A 19426-nucleotide genomic window follows, 5' to 3' on the forward strand; every position below is an offset into this window, starting at 1 on the left:
CAGTGTGTGTGTGTGTGTCAGTGTGTGTATGTGTGTGTGGCAGTGTGTGTATGTGTGTGTGGCAGTGTGTGTGGCAGTGTGTGTGTGGCAGTGTGTGTGTATGGCAGTGTGTGTGTGTGTGTCAGTGTGTGTATCAGTGTGTGTGTCAGTGTGTGTGTGGCAGTGCGTGCGTGCGTGCCAGCGTGTGTAGAAGAGTTCTCGCGTGTCAGTGTGTGGTGTTAACACAGTCTAGGTGTGCTCCTAGTCAACACGTGCAGCGCGCATCACACACACGCGCGCGCGCGCGTGCCACGCTATTCCTCCGCGTGTAAGGGGTTAACACACACGGGGCCAGCGCGTGCATCACTATTATCGATGATGATGATGACCACTCGTGCCAGTACGAGCGAGCGAGCCTGCATCTATTCGAACTATGCCTGCAACTCGTGGGGCTAAGGGGGCAGTGTGTGACCACGAGCGCGTTTCGCTGAACGCGCTGCGCTCACACCGGCTGCTGTGCGCGAGTATCTGCGACCGGTCGGCTCAGCCTCAAACGAGCACCTGGTTGCGGCGTGTAGACATCAGTGATAGGGTGACAAAGGCGGTCGGGCGTGGCGGTGTGTCGTGGCCCGGTCTTCATAGGTGCTCGCGAAAAGCACTTGCCCCGACAGTCTGTGAAGGCTACACGGGTAGCCGTTGTCTTTGTGGCATTGCGAGTTGTAATTTACACTGAAAGCAGTGGTTGTTGTGAGAGATTGCCCGGTGGTGAAATATTACTCAGCACACACACACAGTACACACAGTACACACACACAGTACACACACACACAGTACACACACACACTCACAGTACACACTCACAGTACACACACAGTACACAAACAAACACAGCACACACACACAGTACACACACACAGTACACACACACAGTACACACAAGCACGCCCTGTTGTGTACTGTGTGTGGGGGGGTACACAGACACAGTACACACAAGCACGCCCTGTTGTGTACTGTGTGTGTGTGTGGCGTACACACACACACAGTACACACACACGAGGGTGCTTTAGGCCTACTCTTCCAACCTGGCACGACGTCTTGGACAAGGTGGCGTGGGGGGGGAAATATAAAGCGTAGCATCCTTAAGTATGCAATAGGTACCCTTTCAGAGGTTTGTTTTATGGAGTTAAATCGCGTAAATATCTAAATGTGACGTTAAACCCGCCACCACCCGACACGGCCAATTCGTAAAGGTTTGTCACGTAAACAGAACGTGGCCAATCCGTTACTAGTTCAGCACACCGCTTGTGTGTTGGAGAGTAAACCCCACGACATTTAGAATTCGAGTCGCGTGACGTTTCACCGGTAATTACAACCACCAGCATCAGCAGGCGGACAGGCCAGAGTATTTTTACGCGATCGAACCCAGCACACCTCTATTATCGATAATATTGGTCGCGAAAGGCTGTTCAACCGATGGGTGCTCTGATGATTCTTTAAAAAAAAAATTCAGAAAATAGATAATTTCTCGACGTTTCGGGCGATGGCCCTTCTTGCATAACGCATACGCTCATGCGCGTGATATCCCACGTGCTGTATGTCCTGTTTGTAGCGTGATACTTCTCCATGCGTATACTTTTCCCTTCGTTGTGCTGCGTCACACGTGCAAAGCGCACTGCAACTTGTTTTGAACGACATTGTTTGGCGATGCAGCGTTGGCTGTGGTGCACAAATGTGTATTCCTCCGGGCCCGTGACATGAGCTTACAGCTATCACCGCACGCCGACAGGTCCTGCATTGTACAGCCTGTGTGCGTGTGTGTGTGTGCATTGAACCACGTGCATTGTATCGCGTGTGTAACAGGTTCCGGAGACACTTGTAGAGGTAACTTCTTTATTACAATACAACACTCCAACAGTCCAACAGTCCAACAGTCCTGATACTCTGTTACAGCCTAGGTACACAGCCTAGCTACACAGCCTAGATACTCTACTCTGGCTACGCTCCGGAACTCGCCCTCACAAGGTCGTAGAGTCGGGAGTTCCAGAGTCCCAGCGCTGGCTCTCACAGCATCCCCGGGTCTTCAGATGGCTGGTCGTGGGTCTTGGGTCTTGAGTTACAACTGGGCCCCGATCGTCCAGGGAGCTCTCCTTTTATGCCTGGTACAACGAGGGGTGGGGCCGTGTGCGCCCCCAGATATCCCACAGAGCACACACAGCCCCCCCCTTTGGCGGCGCCAAGGGGATTAAGCGTCTGGACCCCCTGGGAACTCAACGCCTGGCGCCCAGAGGCTTAAGCGTCTGGACCCACCTGGGAACCCAGAGCCCCCAGCAGCCCCTCCCTTCTTATGTCACTACATTACCCCCCTCTACGTAGCCTCCAGCCGACCCGGCTGTCAAAAAAAAATACAATTGTACAAGAAATTATTTGTTAACCATCAGAATGAGTGTGTGACAAATCAAGAAAAAAAAATGAGAAGAAAGCGCCTCTCCCCCTCCTGTGGTCACCGATGCAGAACAACACTGTATAAACACATATATGCAGGATGAACGCACGCCCCAATCGCCCACTATACATGATGGAAAAGTGAGTGGCGTCGCGTTGGGACGAGAGTTCGTGGGCGGGGGTCATGAAAATCGTTTGAGTTTTGAGCGAGTCCGAGTGGCAGGTCCATCGGTCGCGACGGAGGCAGGAGGGGACCGACGACCCGCTGTTGCGCTTGTGTCCTGGGTCGCTGATCCCGCGGGCAAGCTTGTTCCCGCTGGGTCGGCCGTGGCGGATTTCATTCCCAAGGCACCTGAGGGCGGGGCAGCGGGACCTGCCCGAGAGTTAGAAGCAGCATCATCGCGGCGCGACTCGTCAGACATGTCGCGCTCTCGGCCCCGGAGATGTGAAGGAGGTGTGTAGGGTTGAATGTAAGGTTTTAGACGTGACGGGTGCACGAACCAACGTCGCTTGCCATGCTGGATCCTGACACACTGCGGGCGGAGAACGCGAATAATAACAACCGGCCCTCTCCAAGGCTTAAGCAGTTTTGAGGAAGTAGCCAATGGTACCTGCGGGCAGTGGAGCCAGGCGCGGTCCCCTTCTACCCAAACGTGGCGGGATGTGCGGAGATTCCGCAACCGCTCGTTGGCAAGCTGACGGGCTTCTGAGTTATTTTGAGCAGCCTCCCGGGCATCTACGAGACGACGCACATTAGCACGGATGTGGTCGGCAATCTTAGCCTTAGGTGCGGGCTGTTTAATGTGCAATTGTACGTCGATTGGGGGGCAAACCTCCCTACCATACATTAGATAGAATGGCGAGTACCCCGTGGCAGCATGGGGCGCCATTCTATAGGCGGCCAAGACACCAGGTATGTGGAGATCCCAATCAGTCTGTGACTCAGACACCTGGTGGCTTAGCATGGAGGTAAGTGTCCTATGTAATCGCTCGACCATACCGTCAGTCTGGGGGTGATATGGCGAGGTGCGAATTTTGTGTGTCCCTAGCAGGTTGCACACATCCCGCAACAGGGTGGAAGAGAAATTTTTCCCTTGGTCGGTCAGCAGGCGTTCGGGAGCACCCTTGTCCAGGACGTAGCCCTGGAAAAAGGCCTCTGTAATGGCTGCTGCAGACTGGTTGGGGAGTGGCCAGGCCATGGCCCATCGGGTAAAATATTCGACCCCAACCAAAAGGTACTTATTACCCCGAGGAGTAGCGGGAAACGGACCCAAAATATCCAATGCGACGATCTCATTGACCCGGGAAACTTTAATGGATTGGAGCGGCGGGCAGGACGGCCTAGCAGGTGGTTTCCGCCGTGCACATTCTGTGCAACCTTGCACAAGGTCAGCCACATCGTTTGCCATGCCCGGCCAGAAAAATTCCAATTGGATTTTAGCTAGTGTTTTCTGAACACCCAAGTGCAAGAGGCGACTGTGGGTTTCCCACACAAGTCGCCCCCGCAGGGAGGTGGGCACCACCAATGTGTGGGATTGGGACCCCCCATCCCAATGCATGAGGACGCCTTCCCGGATGACATATGATACGGGGCCCCCCTGCCCCCTGTGACCCTCGGCATCCCTAGCGCGGCGTCTCAATTTGAGGAGGGAGACGTCTTCCATCTGAAGACGTCCCCAGTCGTCCAACCCGAGGCCCAGCAATGCGTCCTGCGGAACTTGCGTGGAGGGAGCCCCGTGGTCCCCGACCCCATCCCCGGCCGCGGCCGCAAGGGATGGGGGCGGTACCCCGTCAGGCTGCCTACAACGCCCCGCACCCAAAAAACAAGCACAGCGCCCATTGTTCGGCAGTCGCGACAACCCGTCGGCGTTCCCGTGTTGAATCCCCTTGCGGTAAATGACAGTGAACGCAAAGTCCTGGAGGATCTCGAGCCAACGCGAGAGCTGTCCAGATGGTTGGTCCACTCGCAAGGCGTATTGTAGCGCCGCGTGGTCGGAGCGTACTGTGAAATGCCTGCCATACACGTATGGCCTGTACTGCTTTATGAAAAAAACGATAGCAAGCAATTCGCGGCGCGTCACGCAGTAACGTTGCTCCGCGGGCGACAGCACCCTGCTGCCATAGGCGACGACGCGCTCCACTCCATTGACAATTTGCGACAGCACCCCTCCAATTCCGGTGTTGCTGGCGTCTGTATCCAGAATGAACGGAGTGGTAAAATCTGGATAAGACAGGGTAGGAGCATCGACCAGTGCTTTTCGGACGGCATTGAATGATGCCTGTTCTAACTCTCCCCATCGGAATTTGACCCCTTTGGCCGTTAATGCGTGGAGGGGCTTCGCAATAGATGCGAATCCCGCAACAAATCGTCGATAATATGAGGCGAAGCCGATAAAACTCCGCACCTCCCCAACAGAGGTAGGAGTTGGCCATGAGCGCACGCAATTTGTCTTTTCGGGGTCCGTGGCAATTCCCGAGCGGCTGACAATATGGCCCAAATAACGAACCGAATCCCTCATGAGGTGGCATTTTTGCGGTTTGAATTTGAGGTTAGCCGCTCGCATTTTAAGGAAAACTGCCTTCAATCGCGTGAGGTGTTCATCAAAAGTTTTGCTGAACACGATTACATCGTCGAGGTAGATTAGGCAAGAATCCCACTGGAGCCCAGCGAGGACCAGCTCCATCAGGCGCTGGAACGTCGCCGGGGCCGAGTGAAGACCCATGGGAAGTCTGTTGAATTGGAACAGTCCCTGCGGCGTGCGAAAGGCCGTCTTTGGTTTGGATGCGTCATCAAGGGGTAGCTGCCAAAACCCCGAGAGGAGATCCAAGGTGGAGAAGTAATGCGCACCTGCTAAGGCATCGAGCGACTCGTCCATCCTGGGAAGCGGGTAGGCGTCGGCCACCGAAATCTTATTAAGTTTCCTGAAGTCAACACAAAAGCGGAGGCTCCCGTCGTGCTTCTTAACAAGAACGATCGGCGCCCCCCATGGGCTATTTGATGGCGCAATGACATCGGCCGCCAACATATCGTTGACGGCCACCCGTACATGTTCCTTTTCGGCCGGGCTCAACCGGAATGGGTTTTGACGAATTGGAGCGGCATCACCCGTGTCGATGTGGTGGCTTAGCAATTTAGTGCAGCCAATGTCGAATTTGCTTTGACTGAAAACGTCGGCGAAATCGCTCAGCAGCGTGCGTAATTTAGCATGTTGTAATGGTGACAAATCGGCAGAAGTGGAGCAAAGCGCGTCGAGCCATCCTGTGTCAGGACCTGGCTTGGCAACGGAAGAGAACTCGCCCCCTACGTGACCCACGATCACATCTTCTGGCGGGGCTGGCGTCGCGTGAGCAAGCACCATTCCCTGACAGATAACGGCCGTTTCCAATCCCGCGTTAAGGACCTGGATAAAGGGGTCGTGGTCGCTTCGCACGAGCGTTTGTGCACACACGAGGTCCGACACCCGCTCAGCTGAACGCGAAGGCCCGATCACAGCACCCCCCATGAACGCGTCGTAATCAAGGGGTTTACGAAACCGGAGGGGAACTAACATCTGAGAGCCAGGAGGAATGTGAATTGTGCACGCCGCCAACGCCTGCACCGTCGTAGATGCGGAGTGCAACCGAGTGGGTGTGGGTAGGAAGGCCATGCGTCGGCCGGAGGGGAGCTCAATACACCCTTTGTTAATGAGAATTTTAATGGGCATCTTCCCCAAGAAATCTGTTCCGAGGAGGCACGGAACGGCGAGGGTTGATGAGACCAAAATGGGCCCAACTAATTGGACGTCAGCAATGCGGATCTGAGCATTGATCCGTCCGGTGATGCCCAACGAACCCCCATTTGCGGCATAGCATGGCACATCAACTGGCTGCAAGGGACGGCATATATCGGGCAAAATGTTATAAATTATGTCTGAAATGATGGTCGCCGACGCACCCGTATCGATCAACATACGAACATCAACGCCCTCGATGGAACCCACTACGGCAGAGGACCCTGCCGCAGCGGCAACGACCCTATGGGCCAACTCGGACCATTGACCCGGTCCGAGCGCCCGGTTGTTCAATGATGGGCCCGAATCCCCCTCCTCAGAAGCATGACCCCCCTGTGTGGTGTGAGGGTGCGTGCTTGTTGTAAGTGGGGGCCGAGAGTGCGAGGTGTCGTGACTCGCCTGGGTATGCCGAGGATACGGTGGTGGCCGAGGCGCCGGAGGTCCTGAAGTCCGGCGTCGGGGGACCCGGCAGCCGGACGCCACATGGCCCCGAAGGCCACAGTTGTGGCAGACGATGGACGCTCCGTCCTGGCGCGAGGTTGGCCGGTCCCGCTGGTGGTGATCTCGCTGGGATCGCCAGTTGGACGATCCGCGATTTTCTGTTGCTGCGAAGGCCTGATGAGGCCCCGAATGCACGTCATAGGCTTGTGCATCAGGTGGGCCTGCGCAGGCGGCGATGGTCGTGTCCTCATCGCAATGTAGGTGTGCTTGGATGCACCTGGCAGCACGTAGCGACGTGAAGTCGTCGTCGTCGTCGGCTGTCGGCATGGCAACTCGAAGCTGGCGGGCCAAGCTCATGAGCTTCTGCAGCACGAGTGACTCCACAGCGTCTTCATCCATGCGAGGGTAGGCAACCTTTGCCATGGCCAGCAGCGCGCTGCGGTACCCCATCGCCGACTCGGAGGCCTTCTTCCTCCTCGCATCGAAGCGGTGACGTGCTTCGGATGGGGGTCCATAAATCAGCCGCATCTGATGAAGGGCATCCGTGAGCGTGGCACGTTTTGCGCGTGGCACAGTAAGGAGTGCTGCGAGGGAGTCGTCGTCGAGCATGGCCGGGAGGCCTTGGAGCGCTTCATACTCCGACCAGCCGGACGTCTCTATAAGAGAGACGAACCGGCGTTCGAACGCTGCCCACTCACCCCCCTCTGAAGAAAATGCCTTGAGTGCCGGCAGGCGTTGCTGGACGTGAGCCAAGCTTTCGTTGCCTGGCAACCCGGCTGAAGCTGGCTTCGCGTTCGCAGCGCTGTCACCCGGCGGTGAGGGACGCAGCGCTGATGACGCGGCGTCATCGGGTTGGCCCACGCTGGGCCCGGAAGTGACGTCGCTCCCAGCGGCCACTGCTCCCCCCGCAGAAGTGACGACACACCCGGATGTATTTGCGGCGGGAACGGCCGCCATCTTTGTGTGGGAGCCGGCGGGATGGTGCGGCCGCTGCGCCTCCTCTCTCCCTGCTGTCTCCGCCTGTGAGCGACGCATGTCGTCCAGGATGGAGACGGTGGCGTGGAGCAGCTCGGTGAGGCGAAGCAGCGTTTCCTCCATTGCTGCTCCCGACGCTGGAGGAAGATCGGCAGGTATGGTGGACGACTGCTGAGCCGGCGGTGCAGCGTCGCTGTCGGCCCGAGTTGGCTGCCCCGTCGCCGCTTGCTCCTCAACATCGCCGTCAGGACTGAAGGTACGTGGCTTACTTCTTGTCTCCATTGCCACTTCTGACGCCAAATGTAACAGGTTCCGGAGACACTTGTAGAGGTAACTTCTTTATTACAATACAACACTCCAACAGTCCAACAGTCCAACAGTCCTGATACTCTGTTACAGCCTAGGTACACAGCCTAGCTACACAGCCTAGATACTCTACTCTGGCTACGCTCCGGAACTCGCCCTCACAAGGTCGTAGAGTCGGGAGTTCCAGAGTCCCAGCGCTGGCTCTCACAGCATCCCCGGGTCTTCAGATGGCTGGTCGTGGGTCTTGGGTCTTGAGTTACAACTGGGCCCCGATCGTCCAGGGAGCTCTCCTTTTATGCCTGGTACAACGAGGGGTGGGGCCGTGTGCGCCCCCAGATATCCCACAGAGCACACACAGCCCCCCCCTTTGGCGGCGCCAAGGGGATTAAGCGTCTGGACCCCCTGGGAACTCAACGCCTGGCGCCCAGAGGCTTAAGCGTCTGGACCCACCTGGGAACCCAGAGCCCCCAGCAGCCCCTCCCTTCTTATGTCACTACACGTGTATTGTACCGTGCCTATTTTATTTCATACGCGATGGATTTGAAACGCTCACTGTGATCCCAGCACCGGGGGGTGGGGGGTGCTGTGAGTGACACAAGCTGCCCGACACGGAAGTAGATAATTATCATTGTCACCTTCAAGGTGTCGTTATAATTCCCTTCTCAATGTCCGGGCTTTAGCTAAGCCACGATGTCGCAGAGCAGGAAGCGAACTGCGAACGCTTTGCGAGGTGCAAACCCATCAGCTGTACTCATCACTGATGACTGCCCCCCCCCCTACCCCCCATACACCCCATGACAACTTCGCGCACTCTGATGGAAGACCGCGAGTGACTTCCACTCGGCTACCACCACGCCCTGACGTCGCAGAGTGGCTGACCTGCTATCAACTCGCACTTGTAGCCTCTTGCTGCTTTGTTGTTGTTGTGGTGGTGGTGGTGGAAATGCCACGCGAACGAAGAGCCGAGTAGCGGCGCAATGATGAAGCAACGTCCCTCTGCTCGTTCCATCGCCTCCGTCGCTGTCGCTGCTGCGTCTCGCTTCGTTGTGAAGTTCAGTGTCCCCACCATGATCTCATCCGCGTCGAGATTTCATCATCTTCATTACGGGTCCTTTTTAATTTCAACTGCCCTGGGTAGACAAAGACAACGATCACACGTATAGCCTCAGCAGACTGTTGGGGCAAGTGCTGCACCAATGAAGGTCGCCACGGCACACGAGGGGGTGGGTGGCCAGCACCACGCTTGGCCGCCTTTGTCTCCCGAGTGGCGATGTTGACTCACCGCACCAGGGAATCGTTTGAGGCTGAGTCGACCTAGGGGAGGATGCCCAGGACCTGTCCAAATAATCTGATTTGTAGCGAAACGCGCTAACCACTGCACTACCGCTCTCCGCGAGGTAGACACACACACAGAGACAACCCTCTGCTGAGTGTACCAGCTGTGTCTCCACACGTCGTAGACACACACACACAGAGACAACCCTCTGCTGAGTGTACCAGCGGTGTCTCCACACGAGGTAGACACACACACACAGAGACAACCCTCTGCTGAGTGTACCAGCGGTGTCTCCACACGAGGTAGACACACACACACAGAGACAACCCTCTGCTGAGTGTACCAGCGGTGTCTCCACACGTGGTAGACACACACACACAGACAACCCTCTGCTGAGTGTACCAGCTGTGTCTCCACACGAGGTAGACACACACACACAGAGACAACCCTCTGCTGAGTGTACCAGCTGTGTCTCCACACGTCGTAGACAAACACACACAGAGACAACCCTCTGCTGAGTGTACCAGCGGTGTCTCCACACGAGGTACACACACACACACAGAGACAACCCTCTGCTGAGTGTACCAGCTGTGTCTCCACACGAGGTAGACACACACACACAGAGACAACCCTCTGCTGAGTGTACCAGCGGTGTCTCCACACGTGGTAGACACACACACACAGAGACAACCCTCTGCTGAGTGTACCAGCTTTGTCTCCACACGAGGTAGACACACACACACACAGAGACAACCCTCTGCTGAGTGTACCAGCTGTGTCTCCACACGAGGTAGACACACACAGACAACCCTCTGCTGAGTGTACCAGCTGTGTCTCCACACGAGGTAGACACACACACACAATTCTCTGCTGAGTGTACCAGCTGTGTCTCCCCACGTGGTAGACACACACACACACAGAGACAACCCTCTGCTGAGTGTACCAGCTGTGTCTCCACACGAGGTAGACACACACACACAATTCTCTGCTGAATGTACCAGCGGTGTCTCCCCACGTGGTAGACACACACACACACAGACAACCCTCTGCTGAGTGTACCAGCTGTGTCTCCACACGAGGTAGACACACAGACAATTCTCTGCTGAGTATCCCAGCGGTGTCTGTACGACAAACATCACCAGTCTTGTAGCGTACTCACGCGGCACGTGACTGATTTCTTTCGTGTCTATCTTGAGCCCCAATCGGGAGCCTTTTTTTATTAAGCCATTCCGTCTTCTCCTGCGGTTCTACAGACTCGTAAAGGTTTATGGAGGTCCGATGCGACCGATGTTGCTGCTACTGCTGCTGCTACCATCCGCAAAATTGGCGTGTCTGCCAACTCAGTCGCTCACCGGAGAAATTCCCTCCCAAGTGTAACCTCGCTCGATTCGAGACGCGCCGAACACTCTTATTCATTATCAATTACAGCTCTGGCAGTGCTATTTATTGCTTGCCGCTTGACATATTGGCCATTTGGATCTGAGCCCAACAACTGTTGTTGTTGTTGTTGTTTTTGTTGTTTATTTCTAATAATTTACGGACGGGGTGGGGAGGGGGGTGTTGTAAAACGTCGTACATTGTTACGTCCGCGTCAAATGAAATAGCGCGCAACTGATGTCGTGTCGTACATGCGGGCTGGCCTCGAGGGGGAAGGGAGTCACGCACGGAGAATTATCCGAGTCTGCAGCGCCGAGGCCGCTCAGTCACAAGGAGTTATCCCCGAGCTGAAGTTCCCATCGAAGGGGACACGGGGGCCATCGTGGCAGCCGAATAGAAGGGGGCAGCTGAGACCGCCGCACCGGCAGAGGCGAGCAGAGGCGAGCAGAGGCGAACAGCAGCTGCTGCTAGGAGGTCCTGAGTCTCACACTCATCACTAAAAAAAAAACAACCCCCCCCATTCCCCCCCATCCATCCCATCCCTCCCCCACTCCATCCCCCCCCCATCCCCCCCATCCCTCCCCCACTCCATCCCCCCCATCCCCTCCGTGTAGCCTTAACAGACTGTTGGGGCAAGTGCTGTTAGCGAGCACCTATGAAGGCCGGCACGGCGCACGAGTGGGCGGGTGGCCAACACCACGCCCGGCCGCCTTTGCCTCCCCGAGCGCCGATGTTTAACGCCGCCACAGCGGGTACTCATTTCAGGCTGAGTCGACCTAGGGGAGGCCCACGACCGCTTAAGAGAATCGTAGCGCGCGCGCGCGTCTGCAGCCACACGGGACACTTGATCGACGTACGCGGAGTCGACCCATCGCCTCGACAAACAACGTCAGGGCCAAGCAACCTTAGCAAGGCCCTCCCCTGCATGATGATTTTTCAATAATGAAACGAAACGAACAGGGTCCTTCCTCCCCTGTATATACAAACCGGGCGTGTGTCTGCGCCGCCGCCGCTTTATAAAAGCCACCTTGTATAAACCCGTTGATATAATAATAATATTGAAAGAGAAAAAAAAACCCTTACGACCAGGACTTACCGAGCCAACAGGTCCATCCTGAAGGGGCCGTTGTAATATGAGAGATGTATGGCACACGCGTGGCCACGTGGTTGGGATAGAATGAAGGTAACACAATTCCACAATTTTCTTCCGAAAACATATTAAAATATAACGCGAGCCCGCGGGGTTTCATTGTAAACTAGCTTGTCGCGGCCAAATTGAGTTGCTCGGTGTATACATCTTATATAAATAAATAAGCAGGCCGAACTGTTTACACATTTTTAGCCGTCAGGCGATACGAAAATTCCGGTGATTTTGCGGCAATGTTTTTTTGCTCTGTTTGGCGTCCTGTTCAAGACAAAGATCCCCCGTATAGCCTTAACAGACTGTTGGGGCAAGTGCTGTTAGCGAGCACCTATGAAGGCCAGAACGGTACACAAGAGGGTCGGTGGCCAGCACCACGCCCGGCCGCCTTTGTCTCCCTGGTGGCAATGCTTTTACACATCACACCAGGTACTCATTTGAGACCGAGTCGACCTAGGGGAGGCCCAGGTACCGATTCAGAGAATCGTCACCGGTGTTGGCCGTGAGCGGGAATCGGACTCGGGCCGACGGGTTCGTAGCGCAGCGCGCTGACTGCTACCCCACCGCTCCCCTACTCACACACAAACACAGACTAACAAATACACGCACCCACTAAGAAACGCCCACCCACTAACATACACAAATATACTTAGAGGCGCATTCAACTAATGCGCAAACGTTGTGCGCTCCATGCACAAAAGCTCCACAGCCTTATCCAGACCACCGGCTCAAGGGAACTGTACGGCGAAGCTTTCTCGAATGTTCGGCAACTCGGTTCACCGATGACTGCACCCAAAAGCAAAACAAAAGCGATTCCATCGCATTCAAACGTTGGCGAGAGAGTTGTTGCACCCCCTCCCCCCCTACTGTGCGGAGCAGAAGTGAAAGCGGCACGTGGGTTCGTGCAACCTGTGTGAGAGGTCGAGAGGTCAGGATGGATATGAGTTTTCGTTTGCGAGAGTGACTTCCTGAGTGATCCACAAAAACAAAGACGAACAGGACAGCCCAGTACGACGAGGAAGCTAAGAGCAAAACCGCAACTGTAGAGACATCAGAGCGAAACGACCGCGTGACAAAGTAAATCGAAAGCAGCACACCAAACGTGGCAAGTATTTAATAAATAAATTATGAGCACGCTGAAAAGTTGAATCGCCCAAAATTGCTTTAAAAAAACTACGCTGCGTAAAACTGAGGTAGATACACATCAAAGTGATGGATTCAGGATGACTACGGCACTGGCATGTAAACATATGTCAAGGGAAAGAACCAAAAAGTATTTATGTCATGGGGTCACACGAATGGATCTCCGACGTAGCTCTATGATATCCATTCCCGCGGGCCTCTCTCCTATCGCGAGGGATAGCACGCCTCCGTCTCTTTCGCCGAGTTTGGCGGCACGCCGCGCAGGCAGCTGCGATCGGGGTGAAACGATTGGAGAGGTGGGTTGCGGAAAGATGACTCGAATAGAAAAAAATGTTAGTTAAAGAGTTCAAGTTCATTTATTAGGTATAGCCCTGTGAGCCATTCGGCTCTTGAATCGGGTGCAACCGCAACAAGCAGAAAACAAAAACATGAACAAGAAAACATCTTAAAGTGACTAAGTGCAAACAGAAAATCCAAGAAAAGACAGCAAAATATTGCAGAAAAAGCACCGTACACCAACACTGTGTGCAAAAATCCCAGTGGGATGCAAGTCAAACAACAACAACCACAAGACAACTTAGATTAAGGCCATCAGTCTAACGCTGTACTACAACAAACAAACATGGCCAAACCATAAAACTTTTCGAAAATCACCAAAATAAAGCCTTAAAAGCAATAAAACAGTGATCATAGGAACTGTGACCGAATTTTCACAATAAACGACGTAAACAACATGTACTACCAAACTCTGCAGCCATAGCTGGCTGCATGAGTCACTCCACAACAGCAGGAGCATCAGTCGGAGTATCAACATTTTTCAATGCACCTTTAAGATCAGCACACTAAATCAAAACACAGATCATAGAAATAATCTTCCACTAGGGCGGTGATGTTGAAGGGAGGGCACGGCTGTGGGAACGCTGCCCAGGCTGCTGCTGCTGCTGCCGCCGCTGCTGCTACAGGGATAGATGGGTTGTGAGAACCGCGGCATTTTGAATATCAATATCAAATTGGCCGGCGCGAGGCACTGCAAGCCACTACGAGCCATCGATCAAAGGTGGGAAACGATGCAGGCAGTGTGCCTGAAGGGCGAGTCATTGCCACGGCCGCGCAAGAGCTATTTCCACAACCGCGTAGTACCATCAGCATTCCCCCGATGCAAATGCACGAAGCGTGACATAGCAAAGGGGCAGCCCAGAAATTGCTACGGATAACGGTCACGTGACTGAGCGCGTGGTTGAAACGCCTGCAGGGAACAGTCCCACTGGACTGATGAAGATTCCGTCCTGTCGTTGTTTGCTTCGTTGAAGAGAGAAAACACTTTCAGGGTGAATTCTAGATTTGAAGCTTGATACAGATTTTTTTGCTGTGACAGTTTCACCTGAAGACGGAAGCTTGTGTTGCATCCGAAACGTCGTGATTTTATTGTTTTTATTTTTTATTAATTTTAATTTCATTTTTTACCTACGTGACTTTACCGAAAGAACTAAGAGTATGTACACTTTCAGGGTGCCCTGCTTTAGCCGACTCTAGACCCGGGCTTTACGATTGGCTGTTTAACAATGAGGCAAAGGGGGGCAGCTCTGCAACTGGCAGGTCACGTGTGGTGGGGTAAAGCGTGGGTGAACCTCCACCCCCACACCAGTGGCGTGAACCAGCAGTTGCAGGGCCGCGCCTCTACCATTGCCTCTATATATTTACTTACCAGGTGGCTGCTCAACGGCGGAGCAAGCGGCTCGCCATCGGAAGGTTTCGAGTTGACATCCTGCCCGGGGGGTGTTGACTCAGCCGGTCATCCCTCCGCGGTTGATAAAGCACCACTTTGTGGGCATGTCAACAGTGGTTGTCCCGTAGAGATATTCTTTGCGCTCTCTCTCTCTCTCCCTCTACGAGCCGTGCCCTCTGTCAAAGACATCCGCAATCACGCATGGCCTGCCTTCCATTTAGCCGTGTCCATGATATTAACTCTAACACGTTTTATGAGATGCTCACAATTGCATCCGATTGTCCAATTTGCTCGCGTAGCTTAATTCGCTATAATCCCTGGCTTCTTGTATACCTGCAATTTTCTCAGTCAAAACACATTCATATTCACTCGCTTCTTTTCACATTGCGTGTCCGAGACATCTCACTTGACCTTTCTCTAATTCGTCCTATTAACTTTACCTCCGAGTAGCCTGCTGCTATCTATCATACATTTACGTTACTTATCTTGCCTGTGAAACGTTTAACATCCTTCTCCTTCAACGAAACAAAACAAAAACGTATCTGCTGCATTTAGTTTACTCTGGAAGGGCATTTGATTCGCTCCCACTGAAGTTAGAAACATGCATTGAGATTATTTAGATAATTTCGGTGATATAAATGTCCAAATGATGGGCCACTTTGTTGAGCTATCATTTGTGGCCAGGTCGCTTCTGAAAAATAAGTTAATTGCTCAGTGGGCTTTGCCTGGGTAGTTGTATTTGTAAGCGTTTGATTGATTTGTTCACCTTTCTTGTACTTTGCACCACTATCCTGTTTTGTATCGATTGTTGTTGTGACGTTCTTGCCCGCCCCTACTGGACATCTGTGAAATAAAGAGCTTCACAGCTCACCGGATTCCTCCAGTATGAAGACACTTTGTGGTTCTGAATTCCCACCACTAGGCTCTGCAGAGCTGGTGACAGGAATTGTTCAATCTTGATTTGAAGCTTTCGTGACTGCAGGAATCCATACTCTTTGGTTCTTTCGGCAAAGTCACGTAGGTAGAAAATAAAATAAATCACGACGTTTTGGGAAAGACTTGCTTTCCCACCTGATGACGGACGCTTGTGTTGCGTCACAGTACTCAAAACGTGCATTTTGTGGATTTACTTTCCAACACACCGGGCGGTCTGAAGCAATGGCTTATTGCCACGTTTTGTTTCACGTGACAACCCTTACTGATTGGCTGTGTCGGGTGGTGGCGGGCTAATGACACATACTTACGCGATCTAACCCCGTCCCTTTCCCCAGCTCCCCCCTTTATTTTGTAAACTACGAACCGTTCGGCGTTTTGTGCGCACACACACACACAAATAAAAACCATAACCAGAGAATAAATCGTCGGAGGCTGGGGCTCGCGGGGCTCTTTCCCAAGACAAGAGAGGACGCTGCTAGAGCCGCCGCAGCAGCAGCAGCAACAACAGCGACCGTTCGCCTGCAACGCACGGCGGAAACCGTTCGCTTGCATTGTTGTTGTGCAATGATTATTCTTTTTTCATCTTCTTGGTTCATTCGGTAAAGTCACGTAGAATGGAAATAATAAAATAATAGAATTTAAAATAAAACATAATAAAATAATTCTCACGACGTTTCAGCCACAACGCAAGCAGCCGTCCTCAGGTGAAGAACAGGTCTGTCGAGAAGACAGAGTCTGAATGACTGTCTTCTCGACAGACCTGTTCTAAATGCATCTGTCTTCTCGACAGACCTGTTCTTCACCTGAGGACGGCTGCTTGCGTTGTGGCCGAAACGTCGTGAGAATTATTTTATTATTTTTTATTTTTTATTCTATTATTTTATTATTTCCATTCTACGTGACTTTACCGAAAGAACCAAGAAGATGAATCCCTGCAGTCACGAAAGCTTTAAATCGAAATTCATTATTTTTTCTTTCGGCGTTTGAAAGCCCCGTGGCGATGGATTGTACCGAGCGAGCGCCGTCGTGCCCGTCGGCTGGCCGCTGCCACCGGGGGGGGCGGTGGGGTGGCGATCGAGGAACAGGCCGTCAGATTTATCAGAGGGAATTGACCGCTGAGAGAATTGTATTTAATCGGAAATAAATAAAATCGCGACTCAAACTAAAGTCACCGACTTAATGGCTCGACGCAGCAGTTAGGCGCTTGGTGTTTGCGGCGAACACTCTGACCTTACGTATCCCGCGCGTTGTCTGCGCACAGTTTACAGCCGTGAAATATGGCACGGGTTATTCTTAGCCAAAAAAAAACTAAACTCATTAGCATGTTAACTCATGCACACGTTCATGCGCGCACGGGGTGCGTGGACGTGTGCGTGGGCTACGGCACGGTGATTAGCGCACTGCGCTGCAATCTCAGATGGCCTGGGCTCGGCTCCTGGTTCAGATTCGATTCTATTTCACATTTATATAGCGCCCTATGAGATGTATTCCGACGGCGTTCAGTGAGGAATGTGATGGAATAGAGGGAGGGATTTGGGCTGGCAATGGAGCTGATGTTGCAGGGGTAGGCAAGGCAGAATAAGGTGGAGTGTGATGGTGAGTGAGGGTGTCTGATGGGTGCAGCATGGATGATAGGCAGTGGGGTATAGGGGACATGCGTGTAGTTGGGAAACGGCCATGGATGAGGATAGGTGCAGGGTGGTAGGGGCAGAGGTCTGGTTCACGGTCGAGACGTCATCACGGCAAATGTCATTGGTGCCAGCCGCGCCTCCCCATCGCTCCCTTACTCTTCAAGTTCAAGTTAATTTATTAGGTATAGCCCTGTGAGCCATTCGGCTCTTGAATCGGGTGCAACCGCAACAATGCTCAAGTCCTGTAGCCCCTACCACCACCAGCACCAGCAGCACCACCAGTGGTAGCATCACCACCACCAGTAGGTATCATCTCCACCACCAGCATCGCCCTGGGGCTTTGGGTCGTCTCTTCCCCTTGGTCAGGAACCTCTGGATGCCACTCCAATGCCCGTCTCTGTAACCTGCCCTCCTCCTCCTCCTGCACCCGTGTTCCACCCATCACAACCTCCTATCCCCAACCTCCCAAGTTGCGTATACCCTATCCCTTCTAACATATCGCCAGTGGCAACTTTTTCTTCTTTTAAATATACGCTGCCAAGCTTGGTGGTGTTCATTCAGACGCTGTCTTTCCGACAGACCTGTTCTTCACCTGAGGACGGCTGCTTGAGTTGTGGCCGAAATGTCGTGAGAATTGTATTTTATTATGTTTTATTTTTTATTATTAAAAAAATTTACCTTCTACGTGACTTTACCGAAAGTACCAAGAAGAAGGCAGTGGAAACGTTTTGTTTATACAAAGCTAGTCTGGACGACTGTTGCATCAACTGAGCTTGAAATGGTGGTCGTGCTGGAGGTCGCGCGTGCCCATCACCACCAGTGTTGGGGAGACAAAGGCGGGCAGTGACGCCCACTTGCAGCCAACCCAGCACTGTGGAGTGGGCGAGGGTTTGGCGGATGACACCGATCCGTGAAACTCCCTCCCTACCCATGCACGCTGGACGCCCGTCATCCCCAGACATTGCCAGGAATGTGGCAGTGCAGCAAGTGGGCTCGCTTCCGTCTCTGTTCTCATCGTGTGTGGGGACTGAGTGTTTCTCCCCCCGTACACGACGGACCTCCCGCATGTGTCATCACTCGTTAATGGAATTGCCAAAAAAAAACATCCCAATTGTAGAACCACGGAGGTTAGGCAATTTGTTCTTGGCAACACTTCTGGCTGCTTTCGCACTTGTCCGTGGGTTTACCCGCGCCTCTGAGTCGTTCTCCATCTCTCGCGCGCGTGCAGAGAGTGATCGGAAACTGTGCCCAGCACGCATTCCAAATTGTGTCAAATTATGACTATTTGGTAGCAATAGGCACTCGCCGACAGTAACATCTACCCCACTGGATCCACCCGTGCCGTGGTAAATGCAATTGAGCATTTGCTCGAAGTTTCTTGGCACCCGGATGAGTCACCTGAGGGTTACGTGTCGGCTTTTAATTAGCATTGACTCCCTGTAATGGGATATCGACATCAAATTAAAAATGAATTGTGATTTTTTTTTTTTGCTAAAAGGTGCCTTTAATTAAGTGCTCGGCTTCTCATTAGGCTAAAGAGTTTCAGTCAATTTATCGCGCCCGCGATAGTTTGATGCTTTGAGAATGCTTCCGTAATACTGCAATCAGCGAGCTTAATGGTTCTTCGGGGCACGCCACTTGAACAATTAACTAAAATACTTTGTTCGTGAAATGAATAATAATAATTAAAAAAAAAACTCCCCACGCCACCACCAGTGGTAGAGCGAGCGATCGAGCGGCTCGCCATCGGAGGAAGGTCCCGAGGTCAAATCCTGGCCGGGGAGGTCCACTCAGCCCATCATCCTTCCGGGGTCGATAAAATAATCAACCACTTTGAAGGTGAGGTCAACAGTAGTTGTCCTATGGATAAACTTTGCAGACAATAAATTACTGTCTTGTGCTTTACGCTACTATCATGTGTTTGTGTGTTGTTTGTTGTTGTACGGTTCTTACACGCCCCTACTGGAAATCTGTGAAAAAGAGCTTTATAGCTTATCGGATTCCTTCAGTATAAATACATATTCTGAGACTAGCCCCCTTACATTGTGAAGAACAGAGGGCACTTAACGCGATTTCGGGGATTGTTCTACGACATCCACCTCCGCGTGCCGTTCCCCATCACTGCGAGAGATCTGAATGGGATCGCTTCTCTAATGACGCCGAGGGGCACAATCAGGGATAACATGGGGGGGGGGGACAACAACAACAACAACAATTAAGAACGTCCTCTTTAGTGGCTCGCGAGCGCCAGAAATTGTGACAATGAACTGAGTGGACGGTGGA

At 53.0% G+C, this 19426-nt stretch overlaps 2 protein-coding genes across 2 annotated transcripts in view; one reads left to right on the forward strand and one right to left on the reverse strand.

The window, feature by feature from the left end:
- Positions 1 to 19426, forward strand: part of LOC144948438 (heparan sulfate 2-O-sulfotransferase 1-like) — a 99488-nt gene that overhangs the window by 3989 nt on the left and 76073 nt on the right. The window lies entirely within an intron of this gene.
- Positions 1862 to 8396, reverse strand: LOC144948437 (uncharacterized). Its single transcript, XM_078877903.1, has 2 exons — positions 6591 to 8396; positions 1862 to 2773 (listed from the first exon to the last, which is right to left on the reverse strand). The coding sequence occupies exons 1-2, from the start codon at positions 7887 to 7889 to the stop codon at positions 2759 to 2761; spliced, it is 1314 nt and encodes a 437-aa protein (XP_078734029.1). The 5' UTR covers positions 7890 to 8396; the 3' UTR covers positions 1862 to 2758.

The sequence above is a fragment of the Lampetra fluviatilis genome, chromosome 49 (assembly GCF_964198595.1).
Source record: "Lampetra fluviatilis chromosome 49, kcLamFluv1.1, whole genome shotgun sequence".
Taxonomy (NCBI): domain Eukaryota; kingdom Metazoa; phylum Chordata; class Hyperoartia; order Petromyzontiformes; family Petromyzontidae; genus Lampetra; species Lampetra fluviatilis.